Below are 16,435 nucleotides of genomic sequence, written 5' to 3' on the forward strand. Positions count from 1 at the left end.
GGCAAGGCACTAGTGTTCCTTTCCTCCTCTGCTTTTGGATGACCCTTCAGTTTGAGATTTTTTAAAGCAGTGTTTTTGTGGCTCCTCTGTCTGCAGCGTTACTTCATGCTTTCTTCACAGGCAGTGGGAGTCGGTTCTTTTTGCCAAGATGGGCAGTGTTCGTCTGCAGCTTCCTCCTTTTTTTGCAAAGAATGAATCTGCTGGCTTCTAGTGATTGATGCTTAGCTGTTCTGCCCAGAGGTAAAGGTTTTGCTGTGCCTGGTGGTGGTGGTGGTGGTGCTTCTCAGCTATGTGCATGCCACCAGTTCTACATCTACAGATGCCTTTTTGGTTGACAGTTTGTTGGCCCCCCTGTTCCATGGGGGGCAAATTACAATTTTTTTCATTTGCAAAATTGGCAAATCCCCCCCCCCCCTTTTTTTTTTTCCTTTTTCTGTGGTTAGCTTCAGGGAGCTGCCTCCTCCAGAATACCAATGTTGAATATAATGAAATGCTGACCTTCGAGCCAGCTGTGGGCTGCAGGCTCTGGGCCACCTGGTGGTGGCCATCAGTATTAGCAGGTTTGAGCTAGTTTATAGTGAACCAATTATTTTGACTAAATTGGTTGCAGTGTTGATTGGCCGTTTTCAATGAACCTTACACTTACCCATAAAGCTTTGCTGGCTTTCTGAATTAGCATCTACCTCCTGAGGAGGTAGACGCTAATTGTTACCTGCTCCTCTGTGTGTGTGTGTGTGTGGGGGGGGGGAGGGGGGGGGGATTCTGGCTCTGGTCTCCTGTAGGCCAAACAGGAATCCTGCAACTAAAATGACCCAGTAGTGAGGCGTCATCTCGGTGAGGTAGCTTCGGGGAGCCATGGGGGCTATACCAATAAGAGGCATTTCATTGCATCCCACACGTTTTAAGGTTTTGTTTTTAACTGTCAAAGTGTGACTTATCTTCAAAATTGTCACCCCTGTATATGTGCAAAAACCAGTTATCTTACTTTTTCTTACAAAATAGTAGATCTGTATTGAAAAGTGTAGAGAAATACTCAAAATCATGTACAGTTTCTACCTTTATTTTGGCCTGGGCAGTGCTCGACATTCCTTCTGAAATTTGTCTGCATTACATTGTGATAGGAGCATACACAGCATTATATTCAAAAGCCAAGAATCTGTCTGGGAAAATAACAATTAATTCTAAAATAAATCTATAGTGAAGATTTTTATGTTGCCTAGGTAAGTGCAACTGTCATCATATAAAGATGGCGGACTATTTTGAAGTCTAAATAGGGGCTGAAGTTTAAACTATTTTTAGGCCTCCCACAGCCACCAAAACACAAGATTTGGCAAGTTTCATTATATGTTGTGTCCCCTTATATTTTTTTTTACCCCCTCCACCTAGCAGCATATAAGTACCTGGGAGTTAGGCAAGTGTTTGTGGGTTGCATCCTGGGAAGGCCATCAATAGATGGCATATAGGGACCTTGATAAGCCCAACGGTTCCTGTCCCTGACTATGGGAAACCATAAGGTGAACCATATGGGCAACGTTGATAATAAAACATTGACACAAAATGTAGTCATTTAATGATCACGTTGCATTAGACAACGGACACGTGGCGATGATTACACTTTAAGGGTTAAATCAGAAATTTGAGAGATATCCAGCAGAAAATGATTAAATTTTATTTCTGATAAATCTTGTATGTAAATTGTACCAAATATTTTAATGTTATTTTCTGGATTAACACCTCTTAAGTAGCTTCCCTTAACTTATCACACCAGAATGTATAGGACACCAGTGCAAAATGCTAGTTTTTGTGTGACACGCTTGACACACCAGGCCAAGTACTATTTTTGCTTGGCCTTTCCCCCTTCCCTCCCCAATCATACTCATCATGGCTGGAGAGCTTGTGTTGGTCCCACTGACCTAATGGGATCAACCCAATAGGTCTACTGTGCAGAAGAGAAACACTTCAAAAATTTAATTCGAGTTTGGCCTAACTGGGCAAGTGCTTAAAGACTTGGATTTCTGTGAGCAATGGTGCAGTGTGGGGGATGATGTTAGGTGTTAGGTGAAGTTTGTGTTCATAGTAGTTTTGGGCTAATTTATGTATTTGCTTGTCACTAGTTTAAGCCGAGGGTGATTCTTCGCTGTCGCTTCTTTGAGCTTTTCAAGGTTTTGTTCTGTGCTGCCACCCTCTTCCATCACTAGAACTCACCATATGAGTTTTGGGCCAGAGGTTCCTGCAGTTGACCTCAGTAGTTGGTTGATCTTGGAGCCACATGAGCTTTCCAGCCACGGTGATAGGGCAAGTGAAGATGTTACACGTCTTCTGTGTGTGCCAAGTTTGTCACCAAGATCCTGGTAAATGTAAAGTTAGGCACCTTGAATGCTATGAAGAGATGTTGAACTTGTTTAGAAATAATCAGTGATGCAGTTAACAAATGTTTTGAGCTTACTGTTGGTGTGGAAAGCAAATTGGACAAGATACCCAACCAAATGTATCTTGTGTGCTGTATGTTTTTGGGTAGGAAAAGCTGATAACCAGGACACGGGCAAAATTAAATAGGGCTAAGGATGTTTGCATGTCTTGCCCATGATTGTTCATCTGCATCTTTAAAGCCTATGAATTCAATAAATAATAAATGCCTCATTCCAACAACTAGTGCATAAAGTGACAACCTGCAACCCACTAAAAAGCCTCGAAATCATCTCAAGATAACCTCAAGATAACCTTGCCAGTTCAGGAAAGGTGAGAGGGAGCCCAGTTCAGATGGTGCGAGGGACCCCATGGAAAGAAAATTTGCCTGGTTAAACTTTTTTTTAGTTAAGAGTAGCCACTTCATTTTTGTCAAGGAATAATCTAGTTCTACTATTACTAACATTTGTTTAATATTTCAGCTGGATGTGGTTGCCTTTGCCAATCTTGCACAAGTAGCATTTATGGACAAGGAGGTAAGTTACTCCCTTCGTGACTGGATGACGGAAAATTGTGCCAATTTAGTAGAATTCTGCAATCGTGTCAAGGACCGAGCATTCCCTGACTGGGAAGAAATGTGCACAAACTTGGATCTTAATTCTCATATACCAAAGCCACCTCCAGAGGAAAAGGTTGAGGAACCAGCAGCAGAAAAGAAAGATGAAAAGTCCAAGGAAGAGGAGAAGAAGGATGAGAAAGATAAGGATGACACTGAAAAGGAAAAATCCCAGAAAGATGAGAAGGAAGGAGAGAAGGAAGATAATAAGAAGACGGAAGAGAAGGAAAAAGAGGAAGAGAAGAAGTAAAAAGATTGATTATTCAAAGTTGTTGAAAGCAGTCAAGAACCAAATCTATTTGTAATATATGTGATAAATGTTGTTTGAAGGCTTTTTTTTTTTTTTGCTTGATACACTTTGTATAGATATCTTCTTGTTAGCGTGGAACACAAGCACCTCCCCGTGCCGACTTAGTCGTTAAAGTTTCGTTGGCCACTATCAGAAATAAGCTCGTTCTTACCTTCATTGTTTACGGGAGAGTTCAAACAGTAAGGACATGAAATATTGGAGGGGGAGGGGGGGGTTTGGGTAGGGGTAGTCCAAGCTGGTGGTTTCCAGTTGGACTTGTACATTAAAGTCTTTGTAATTGTTGGGCTTTCATGTTTTAGATCAGTTTAGTCCCACATTTCATGTTTCCCTTTACCTTGCCGTTTGAATTGGTACCAGTTCTCATTGTAGTATTGTTTGGTCTCATTATGTGTACTGTAGTTGATAACCCAACTGCTCATTTTCCTGAAGGTAATGACAAGATTTATATTCAGAGTTTTAACAAGAATATTGAAGGTTGGGACTGGTAGTCATATCTGTGTGGCTTGCATAGCTTATAGGTTTATTCCATACGACTTTAGTTAAATGAGTTTAAGAGCAGTATTATTCATGGGACTCGAGTTTGTACCTTCTGCTACCATGACAATTCAATTTCTTAACTCTCATTTTTTTTAATCACTTTTGTAATATTAGTTTGTACATTACTAGCTTTTAATATGGCATCTAGAACATTATGATAGTTTTTACATGTGGAAGTTATTTTGTAATATGGAAATACTCATTTTATAGGTTCTCTTTGATACCAGAGGGAAAAATTCCCACTGCTTTTTGTGATAGGAATGCTCATTAACCAAGTCAGTGGTGTATCTTGGGTTTTTGCCCAGAAACACTGCCTTGCTGTAATTTACCCGATTGTTATCAGTAACTTATTCTAATGTATTATATACAAAAGTAATCTAAAAACCTTCAAGAGTTTGAAATTGTTGGTTACCAAGAGTCGGTAAGATGAGTGATGCAATGGTTTTAAAGCGTGACTGATATCCATGACACAAGAACCCTAGATAACCCAGACTTGGAAATTTTGAAAATCTTTAAGGATCCAAAGACAGTCATGGCACCAAAATAGTCAATAGGGACCACAGTGCCGCACAATCAAAATTATAATAAGGCACAAGGACTTTGGCAGAAAAGCTTGAGTGTGCTAAGAAAGCAAATATACATGGTATTTCTAAAGTTTTATACTAAAGGAAGTTGCACAGTATTTTCGGTCAAATGTGCTGTGATGACCAAACACCAATTTTGTAAGAAGTGCTAAATAGAAATAATCCATTCATACAATGAAGTTTGTAGCCTTGTGCTTAGTCCAAATTGTAAAGATTTGTGCTACAATTGCTAATGTTTGGCTAGATATTGCCCTAGAAGTCTTGCTAGACCCTTCAGAGTGTGTGATACCATGTTTGTACCCTAGCTTTTGTACACTTGGTACCTTAAGGCTTCAGCATTCATGTAGTAGGTGATATTTGGCATTTTTATTATAGGCACATAAACCATGGTTATCATGTATACACAGACATTTATGTTCCTCAATAAATGTATCCTTTTAGGAAAAGTTTTTAATTATTTAATCCTCTGTGGTATCTGAGTTGCTGAATTCACCAACTTGTGGCAGTACAGCTAGTTTGTCTCTAGCAAGAGATTGCATAACTGCTAGTAAACGTTGATGTCTTTAATTACCCCGCCTCCCATTGTGTGTGTAAAATATATAGTTGGATCCCAGTTCTATATAATCCAATGCTAACTACAAGGTAAAGTACACTATATTTAATTCTACATGGTTAAGATGTTTAGATTTGCAAATTTATTAATGTACATTCAATAATACTCTTGAGCTTTGTATAAGCATTTAAATATAAATTTATATAATACCAAGAGAGTTTGATGGAATTTGTAAACAAGGTGGAAGTTGTGCTTCTGTGGTCATTTAGCCTGTGTTTTAGGTTGGATACTTTTTTTTTTGCCTTTATATTCCATACACTTCATTGATTTTATTTTAGATTTTTTAAAGTAGTCTAGTTTGTCAATAAAAGTTATTTATAAGTAACAAATTTTATTTTCCCAGAATGCACACTTTTTCATGGTTTTTTATATTTCCTCAGGGATGAATTCTCATGCAAAATATGGATCCTATTGTAGTTGCTGTTTTCACCAGATTCATGCTGGTATGCACCATGAAATAGTTTTAATTCTCATGTCCTACCTTTACTTGTGGTATAGCATATGACCATACTAGCACTTTTATTTATAATTACAATCTTGACCAGGAAGGGTTTTCAATACGATGCCGTTTACTGAATTATACCTTGTCTCAATGATGACTTATCTTGGTACATTACCTGGCCAAAGGCTTGGGTTATAATTCTCCTTACCTAAGAGTAACAATTAAGTCGAGACAAAAGCTTGTTAAACCAAGATTTGTGTTTGACTTAGAGCTAAAAAATCTGAGTGACTTTGGTAGACTCTTGGCAACCATATTGTGATAGTAGGATTCAAGCGCTTTTACCCCAGCCTGCAAGCTCTGATAGTGCATTTTCAAACTATGTTTATTGGAGACAGAGACTGCTGCAAGCAAGACTGAATGACTATTTACATCTGTCCATCTGGTCACCCACGTATTGGATGGTTGTGTCTGCAGCATGGAGCATGTCAAATATTTAAATCTGCCATGGCAAACGTTTATGTCAGTGGACTGCAGTTAAAATTGGAGAGCTTCCTTAATAGTCTGAGTTCCATGGCCATAATGCAGAACCTTGTGTGCATAATCCATTTACCCCTACTTTTAGTAATACTTCAATGAAAAAAATAAAATTCAATGAAGTCGGTATGTTGTCAACTGAAAAAAATGAATTAAAAATGCCAAACAATTATAGTGACTAGTTTTGGATAATACTAGGAATAACATTGTACTGACTCGTAACCCCCTGAACACAATAAAAAAAATACAGCTACAGAACTAAGAAAAAAAATATTTTGCTCAAATACATCAATGTTGAATAAAAGTTGAAAAACTATATAATCTGAAGCAGCAAGACATTTAAATTGGATACGATCATGGCAACTTGAAGTTTGTGACAAATAAGCAATTCATACTGAAACTGAATAATAAACAAAAAAGACATGCAAACCAAGTGATCAGAGGACTTTGGTCATATGCAATATTATTAGAGGATACGAGGTACAAAAATAATTACAGTACTGTACATATAAAACCATAAAATTGCCATTGAAAATTTCACAAATAATGCTACTCCAAACTTTCTAAGGATGAATAGAGTTAAAGTATTAAATTACAGGTTTGAAATGCTTGCCAGGTTGGTGTTGTATTGTGCCAATTGAAAGCATAGTACAGCCATCCAACCACATACAGTAAGGAGAGGTAACTATTTTTCCAATGCATGTGGATAACTATGAAAAAAAAATTCTAGAAAAGTATACAATACATATTGTGAACGACAAAAACGTGAGTAAAACTTGAATTATTTTAAAAGGGACCAATAAATATTTTAAAGCAAGAAAGGTGTATTAACAAATCTTTATAATAATTACTCAACATTCATTCATTGCCTACTCCCTACCTAGGAAAAACACCGTACACAACTAGGGCCCAATCCTCATCCCTAGTCATATCTGTTGCTACTTTATATTTGTTTAAAACCTCCTCACTTCTATTTTGGCATATATTATTTCTATCTCTTGAGGCAATGGGCTTGATATCCACCCTAGCTCCTGGAAAACATACCCTAATTCTATTTCTTAAATCCCTAGGGCAGACAGTCATACCCACATGACTCCTGTCAATCACCAACAACTAGTATTTACCTATTTTCATTGTTGCGACGTTCAGCTTTCCTGCCATCAGCGTCCCTGTACAAATTCATCTCCTCCAAAATGGAGGTGTTTGATGTCCTAACCATGTCGCTGTCACTAATAATGTCTTCTTGGTGGTTAATTTGCTATCCATCGTCGTGTGTATAGTTCCTCTTTTGTGTCCCACTTTTCCAGCTCTCTTGGTAAATAACATCAGGCCTCTGTTGAATATCTTCCAGTCGCATATTCCTTTCTAAATCTTGATACGCCATAAGGTGTGCCTTGCTCCCTCAGCCTGTTGATTTCTGACTTGCCACATTTCGCACAGGGCCTGAGGCAAAGTCATTACACATGCCACTTTTGCCATAATAACTCTAACATTAGGTAGCCTAGTCTAGAGAGCACAAATAACACATGTCTACTGGACAATCGGCCTCACAAGAGCTACCCCTAACATCGACCAGTGGTAAAAGCTACACCAACATTGAAAGGGCATCCATGAAAAAAAAACTAAATTACTTTACATACGGAAAGATCAGATAAAGTCCTCATTTATTTTTATTGGCCAACCAGACCTTAGAAAGTCAAACGAACTTTTGACTTCAAGATAAAGAAAGTGAATATTCAACTTTACAAGTCCCTGGTGCACCCCAATCTGCAATACTATATATATATCAAAGCATGGAGACCTTTTTTTCAAAAGGACACATTTGCTATGAAGAAAGTAACAAACAATGATCGACAAAAATGATCACAGAACAAAGTCAAGTCTCGTGGAACGGGTGTAGACCACAGGACTAATAACAATGCAAACCAGACATGATAGGGGTCGATCTCATTGAGACCTTTAAAATACTGAAGAAGTTGGAGAATATTAATACAAACGACTTCTTTCAAAGGTCAGATGTAACATATACAAGGGGCAACAGCTTCAAGCTCAACAGGCCACACTGTATGACAAAACAGGAGATGCTTTTTCATCGATGGGGGTTATAAATCCATGGAATAGCCTCTTCACCGAGCTGTAAATGCCAAGATATTACTTCATTTCACAAGTATAACATTATGTAGCTAGTTCTTGACACACTGTACTTCCCCTTCATATAGTCTAGGTTAGCTGCACAAATGCAGATGTACCTAAACGAGTTAATAAAAAATAAAAGGCAACTTCAGAAAGCTCAGAGGTACTTATATGTGCTTCCTATCAGTGATTACCGGGAAGTGAGATCTAGCTCTTTATGCCCGCCTCCTGACCGTTTATACCACGCACGCTAATTACCTTTCTACACATTAACATCATAACATTTTTCATAAAGCTGTAGATGGAATTGGCTTCAACAATCTCTTCCTTCAGTACATATCACTTGCCGACCACCCGTACAGAGATGACCAGACTAATCCCATAGCTGAGAGGTATGAGTTACAAGGAAAGACTAAAGGAATAAAACATCACGTCACTGTTAGTGAGGAGAAACAGAAAGACATAATTACCACATGCAAAGTTTTCAGGGTAAGAGACAAGACAATATTTAACATGTGTGGTACACGAACAAGATAACTCAGATGGAACTAAGTAACCAAATGAGTCGCAGAGAAATTAGAAAGATTTGTTTCAATGTCAGAATGAAGAATGGAATATGCTTAAAAGTAAAGTGGGGGAGATACTTCATACAATAGGCTTGGTTCTCGACTCGCAGTCGGGGATCCCGGGCTCGAATCCCGGGCGGGACAGAAATGGTTGGGCACGTTTTCTTTCACCTAACGCCTCTGTTCACCAAGCAGTAAATAGATACCCGGTAATTTTAGGCAATTGTTGTGGAGTTGCATCCTGGATGAAGGTCAAAAGTTCGACTTTGGGCGGAGCTCCATGCAAGTCTATATATATATTTTGAGATATATAATGATAATGATTATTCAAGTAAAAGTACAGACATTCAAAATGAGTTACAAAGAGAATTTTGGATTTCTAGCTAGAGCCAGTACATACTATGCCTAGTTGCGGGCAAACACAGGCTTCCACAGGCTTCCTGTCCGCGCGAAAACTAATTAATTATAAATATAGATATGACAGAGCCCAAATAGGCTTGGGAACCGATACACCAGTTGACTAAGTGTTGAAATGCGGTACCAAAGAGCCGTAGCTCATGTTGCCTAAGTACAACTAGGTTTGTACTTCCACGCCAAGCTTGTCTTACCCAATGCCTATCCCGCTACCCCCACCACCTATCCCCACCAACACCCATCCCAGACTCCCCCCACCCACCCAGGTCATCCACCCCCAGAGACCCGTCCCCCCCAACCCTCAACCACCAACCACCCACCTGGGCAAAACCGCCATTGGCTGAAAGCGGCAGTCGGAGACAGGCAGTTGCGCAGTGAGGGAGTGACGCGCTCATCTTCTCGAATTGTTTATTTGGAACATTAGACAGTAACGATGCCTCTCCTCAGTGGCTGCTGCTGTTTTGACCTTAAGGTAAGTAGCAGCGTTCCCCGGAGACTGCGTGAAGGTGTATCAACACGGACTAAAGTTCATTTTGACCTCAGGGCTCTGCCACAAACTGCTTCTTTACCCGTGTTTTGAATGAGGCTTGTGTAACCGAATTATATAGTTTAAGAATTGATCCACCTTTGTTTTTTAATATTTAAGAATACGCCTACTAAGTGGGGTAGTTATGTGAAAAAAAGGTAATCATTTGAGGTACCTTTTTATAAGCTGGGTGCGTTATATAGACGGACATCTCCTGAGGGGGAGTGGCGGACTCTGCCACAGTCCTTCAGCTTCCAAGAATTGTGGGCATAGGTCCGCCGACCAGTGAAGGAATGTTGAGGAACGCTGGAAGCAAACATTGAATAGTTGAAAATTATTAGTAATGCAACGTTAACGAACAGCTCGATTAGTCGTATATATTATGGCTCACACCCTGGGGGTATGGCTCTCACCCTGGGGTATGGCTCTCACCCTGGGGTATGGCTCACACCCTGGGGCTCAGATGCTCTTTGTAAAAATTGTTTAAGCTGCCGCTCACGGGATGAGTATGGGGTGCACAATAAACTACCGCTCACGGGATGAGTATGGGGTGCACAATAAACTACCGCTCACGGGATGAGTATGGGGTGCACAATAAACTACCGCTCACGGGATGAGTATGGGGTGCACAATAAACTACCGCTCACGGGATGAGTATGGGGTGCACAATAAACTACCGCTCACGGGATGAGTATGGGGTGCACAATAAACTACCGCTCACGGGATGAGTATGGGGTGCACAATAAACTACCGCTCACGGGATGAGTATGGGGTGCACAATAAACTACCGCTCACGGGATGAGTATGGGGTGCACAATAAACTACCGCTCACGGGATGAGTATGGGGTGCACAAACTACCGCTCACGGGATGAGTATGGGGTGCACAATAAACTACCACTCATAGGATGAGTATGAGGTGCACAATAAACTACCACTCACAGGATGAGTATGGGGTGCACAATAAACTACCACTCACAGAATGAGTATGGGGTGCACAATAACCTCGCCGCCTCCGGCTGCGACAATCGGTACCTTTAAAAACACAGAAATCACCCTAACGAGATATGAGATCATGATATGAGATCAATGAGACAATCCACCAGGGCTGAGAGGTGGCGCGAACCTGTGACCCCAGCACTAATCAGTAACCTTTACTCGTGGCAAGTGGCTACAGATGACAGTCCTGAACACTCCACGTGTAAACTGTGACCAGGAACTGGGTCAGTGCCTCTCACGCTACATTGAATGTTCAATCATTAGACCCTTCAGACCTGCCGGTATGAGGTACCTGGAACTTTGCATTCACATTATTAAATCTTGTGTTCTTGAGGGTATCTTCATAATGCATCCAAAGTTTGCCAGTGAATGGTACTGATCACATACTCCTGTATTAATAACCATCCTGTGTGATGGGGATTTGTTATCACATAACTAGCTCTTGACACACACCTTATAATCCTTCATAAAGTCTAGTGTAGCTGCATAAATGCAGATGTGCCAAATATTTATATGTTAATACAAGTGAATGGATTTAACTTGGGGCTGCCTCGTTCGAGCTGTAGAAGGCCAATAAGCCTTCTACAATTTCTTATGTTAATAAAAAAAAAATTCTTCAGTTCTCGTTAAATGTGTTTACGTGAATGTTGTGTAAATGTACATATTAAATCAGTGTAGTGAGTAACCTGGCTTGTCTGTCTGCAGGTCGGCACCAAGATCATCGGCACGCTGAACCTGGTAAGTACTCCGGAACATGTCACAATTAATAAGGTTGCTGAAAATTTAGACGCCCCGCCCACACGTCTGAAAATAAAAGTTAGTGACGGCTTTTCGGTCCGTCCTGGACCATCATGATGGTCCAGGACTGATTGAAACGTCGCCAATTCCTTTATTTTTATGCAGATGTGTAGTCTGGATGTCTTGGTAAGTACTCCACCCTCATTCGCCGCCATCTTTGCCTTCTCGGTAAATACTGCCCCCACAACTGGTCGCTCACGCTCGCCGCCGCCTTGCTACCCGCCTCCAACATCCTCAGGGCTACTCTACACGACCGCTGTGCTGTCATGGTCCAGTCTGTTCCACTGAGCTATAACCCCCACGTCTGCAGTACGCCAGTATCTCACAATATCCACATTTCTTATTCGAGCTATACAGACAGTCCTCGATGTGGCTGGCATCTCGTCACACCGTTTTCTTCAGCGCCTCTGTTAATGTACCTCTACGGACAGAGTAGCTTGGGGTAAAAATCACATTGACACAGGAATATATACAGTACACAGAGAGGTGTATCCCGCTTCTCCGTAGGCATAGGCGTATCTCCTCTGTGGCTTTCCATAAAGGAACATATCTCAAGATTTTATATGCTTCGGGAGTCAGCTGTTCTAGTCCTTGCACGAGATTTTAATTACTGTACTTAGAATAGTTTCCCATTGAATGTTGAAAAGTTCATGTATATTTTTTCCTAATCTATCCTTTTATTATTAAAATTAAATTTATTGAATAACCTCTCGTTTTATCGTTTTTATTTAGACCTGTTACGAGTTTTGATGTTGGCACTTCAGTGAGTGTGTGATCTGAGTATGTGATATCTGAGATTGTAATGGTCCTGATTATTTCTTCATTGTTTGTGAAAATCAAATCTAGAATATTTTCGGTCGTATAGTTGGACGCTATTTGATGATTGAGCGAAAATTTCTTGCAGAATATGTGACAATAGTATCTCCAGGAGGGACCCGGGTTGACGTCTTGTACCCAGAGAGAGAGAGAACAGTCTCTCCTAGAGGGACCCGGGTTGACGGTTGACGTCTTGTACCCAGAGAGAGAGAGAGAACAGTCTCTCCTAGAGGGACCCGGGTTGACGTTCTGTACCCAGAGAAACAATTGCATGCACATAAAACAATCATGAGTTGTAGATACATTCACACACACACACACACACACGCACACGCACACGCGCGCACGCACACACACACACACACACACGCATGGAAGAGAACCGGCACTCTATGCGATATCATAATTGCTCCGAATGGTCATGCCAGAGTCAAGGACATCCACCAAGCTCACTGGGTTGCACTTAGTACCACGAAATTTAATTTTTTATTTATTTTGTGATATATTTGAGTTCTTACATTCTTGTACAGCCACTAGTACGCATAGCGTTTCCGACAAGTCATTAATCCTAATTTTCCCCGGAATACGACCCGGCAAATAGTTTTGCCGGGTGACAACCAGGCACCCATTCACTGCTGGGTGAACAGAGACTACAGTTAAGGATTGGGGTCAAGTAAATCCTCCACGGCCAGGATACGAACCCATGCCAAACCGTTTATCACTGCGCCACGAGGACTTAAAATGTGAGTTTTATATGCAAATAATTACAGTTTACTTACTCTTGAGACCACTCACATTCTCACGTGTTTCTTATCTGCAAGTGGTGCACACATCATCGCTGCTGCTTCTCGACCGACGCGCGGGAGATGTTTAGCCTCAGTAACTCTACTGTGGCATAGGGAGTGACGGAACCAGAGAGCTGCGGAGGAATTCACATCTTGACCCCGGGGTCGCCTCGCCAAGAATGACGAAATGGAGCTTAAAGTGAGATGACTGAACTCGTACCTATCACTTAAGTTGGAAACCTTCACGTAGAGCGTTAATCAGAATGCAACTTAAACCATACACTCACATCTGATTGGGTGAAATATGGGCTTCTCTGACACTACTGGGAGTGGGAAGAAGGGTTATCAGAACCGTTGGCGGAGGTCAGGTGAGCCATAACTCTTTCTCAATACCTGCCACACTTGACGACTAAAGTTAGGGTGGAGACACGCACCTATGATTACACAGGCGCCATATATAAACTGCCATCTGCAAGTATAACCAGACATCGTATGTCACCGCACGCACGATATCTGAACTGCCCATGTGATCATCAATCCATAGACACCGCATGTAAGGTACTTGTGTCGTTAGATAAGGGTGATATACCAATGCCCAATGCACAGGATTGCACTGCGCAGCGCTGCAGCCACAGAGTATAAGTCTAGCCGAGAGATCGCCATTCTCTCACCCGAATTGACGGTCTCTCACCGCTGCTCACCTCAACCTTCACGTCAAGCGGCAACTTGAATGTAAACAAATGTCAACTTTATTATTTGTATTAGAAAATAGCACACCAGCCATCATCCCAATAATGTCAATATTGTGGGAGAAGTGAGGAGAGGCGGAGGAAAACGATGGAATCTAAATATCATTATAAAAGGACTTTTTTGTGGTTACAAACGAGACAAAAGTAGTGGGAGGACGTTGTAAGACATACGAAGTTATTTTACATAGAGATTTTTTATTCGTGGTGGGAGAGAGTAAGTAATGACAGGGGGGGGGGGGAGATTGGAGGGGGTAGGGTTGGGATTGGGGGGACGTGGAGACAGGTATGTATGATGTTACCAACAGGCGGAGTGAACATTTTAAGAATAACACTTACAGTGGGTGAATAAAATATGCTTATAACATGTTCTGGAATGAGGGAATAATTGGGGGAAGACCAGGTGAACAAGAGATGATATCGCCTCTTTATGAGTGGGTTAAAGAGGAGTCTCCAAATGGCACAGTGGTAACACACACACACACACGCTCCCAGCTAACCATTTATCTGGGTTCGAGTCCTGATCAGGGAGGATTGACTAGGCGCCAATCTTTAACTGTTCGCATCTTTTCACCAAGCAGTAAGTTGGTACCTGGGCCACGATTAAACAATAATTTAGGCATCTACTTACGAACATGTACATAATTGTTCAATCTTTGGCGGCTTTGTTTACATTTATTAAAAATTTATGTGCATCGAAACTTTCCAATCAAATGATGTTATTGTTATAAACAGTCTCCTGCTGCTTTGCTCATAAACTGTTTAATAATTGTAAACGAGGCCACCAAAGATTGAGAAAAGATGTACAGGTTCGTAAGTAGACGCCTAAATGCTTGTTGAATCCTGGTCCTGGTTGTTCACCGAGTAACGGGTCGTGTTCCGGGGGAAAGTAGTGGGTAAGACTTACCATGAGCAACGGGAAGGGAAAGCTTCCCGTTGCTAACAGAAGTCAGAAGTCGTCTGTTCCTGTTCTTGAAAAATATAGTAAATATGATGTATGTCTGGACCTCAATCAGGCCTTCCACACAGTTCAGCATTAGAAGGTTGAAGAGTTTGGCGTCAGATGAAACACACTAAAACTGAATCGGATCATGGCAGAAAAACAGAAAACAGAGGGTCAGCATAAATGGAGTCAAGTCAGAGTAGATAGCCACTAGTGGTGTGCCGCAGGGCTCCGTACTGGGCCCACTGTTTTCATAATTAACACCAACGACCTTGATGCTGTAGTGATCAATAATATTAAGTTTGTGGACGATGCAGTGTAGTCATGTAGTGAATGCAAAAGAACACTGGTGAACTGTAGGGAGATTTACACAAACTCCAGCGCTGGGAAAAGAAATGGCAAATGCAGTTTAACTTAGAGAAATTGTGTCCTTAACCTGGGGGAAAGACATTAATGCTGTGTAACATTAGTTATACAGTCATGGGGAGACCAAAATGAGAGACTTGGGAGTCATTGCTAGCAACAGCCTCAGGCACAGACTACATTACACCAGTTTACGAGATAAAGTAAATACAATTCAACGATTTATAATAAGCATGAGGAACAGAAGCACGAACATCACCCTTCAGGTATACCCAGCACTTGTGTGGCCACATTTGGCCTACGATGGGCACCTCTGGGTGTCACAGATAAGAGACAATACAGAGGAGGACAAGGCTGATAAGAACACACTGGCTAGACACGCAGGACGAGGGGGACATGGAAGAGGTGTTAAAGTGAGCTGAAGGATCAAACAACGAGGGATATAAATCGTGTTCTGAAACTGTCAGGTCAGGCTAGAACACGCAATAATAGTTTGGAAACTGTTGAAGATGAGTGGAATGGGATGCCATCTATTATAGTTCGTCTATTACTTAGACGATCAGTTTAACAGGTTTCAAGAATAGATTGGATAGGTACATGTGAGAGAGGGGGTTGGGGGTTAGGTATGCGGTGGGACCTGCCTAGTATGGGCCAACAGGCTTCTTGTGGTATTCCATAATTCTTATAGAGAGAACGTGGGAATAGGAAAGGCTTAGAAAAAGGAGGGACTGTAGATAAAAATTTGATAGTGAAAGCCCTCCTGGGTATATAAATAAAATGTGTACACATTATTTCATAACGCACGTCGTGCATTGTAATTTGTTTGCAATAGGAAATAATAGTGAAAATGATGTTCTATACTAGGCAGGCATATGGTAAAATGCAGATAAGGAAGGTAATTAACATGAGGAAGAAAACGACAACTTAAACAAATATTACATGTAAAAATAAATATACACGTAAAAGCCGTTTTTATCTGGAGGGCATTATTGAGCCGGAGAAAACACAACGTGAACACCTGGCAAGCAGCTGCTGATAAATGTAAAGTTCTGAGGCTAGGTAATGATAATAGAGTTACAAGATACGAGCTTAATGGTGTTGAGATTGCGAAAGGGATCTGAGAGTTATGATTAGTAAGAATTTAAAACAAAAGGATCAATGCCTGAATGTTCGTAATGAGGCAAATAGGACACTGGGATTTATTAATCGAAGCGTTACTAACAAGACACCTGGTGTTGTTCTTCAGCTATATCTTGCTCTGGTTAGGCCCCATTTAGATTATGCAGTTCAGTTTTGGTCGCCATAC

General features: G+C 41.0%; 1 protein-coding gene and 1 non-coding gene across 4 annotated transcripts in view; both read left to right on the top strand.

Annotated features, from left to right (window-relative positions):
* The window catches only part of fax (failed axon connections), a 38,410-nt gene extending 33,015 nt beyond the window's left edge, over positions 1–5,395 (top strand). For all 3 annotated transcript variants that reach the window (XM_045752878.2, XM_045752879.2, XM_045752880.2), the window contains exon 5: positions 2,889–5,395. In XM_045752878.2, the coding sequence (XP_045608834.1) occupies positions 2,889–3,272 (384 nt within the window). In that variant the 3' untranslated portion in view covers positions 3,273–5,395. The remainder of the gene's footprint in view (positions 1–2,888) is intronic.
* A 4,089-nt stretch (positions 5,396–9,484) lies between these two features.
* LOC123764771 (uncharacterized) overlaps positions 9,485–16,435 on the top strand; it is a 28,630-nt gene continuing 21,679 nt past the window's right edge. Inside the window, exons 1-2 of the transcript XR_011222346.1 lie at positions 9,485–9,627; positions 11,384–11,416. This is a non-coding gene — a transcript (uncharacterized protein). The remainder of the gene's footprint in view (positions 9,628–11,383; positions 11,417–16,435) is intronic.

The sequence above is a fragment of the Procambarus clarkii genome, chromosome 48 (assembly GCF_040958095.1).
Source record: "Procambarus clarkii isolate CNS0578487 chromosome 48, FALCON_Pclarkii_2.0, whole genome shotgun sequence".
Classification (NCBI taxonomy): Eukaryota; Metazoa; Arthropoda; class Malacostraca; order Decapoda; family Cambaridae; genus Procambarus; species Procambarus clarkii.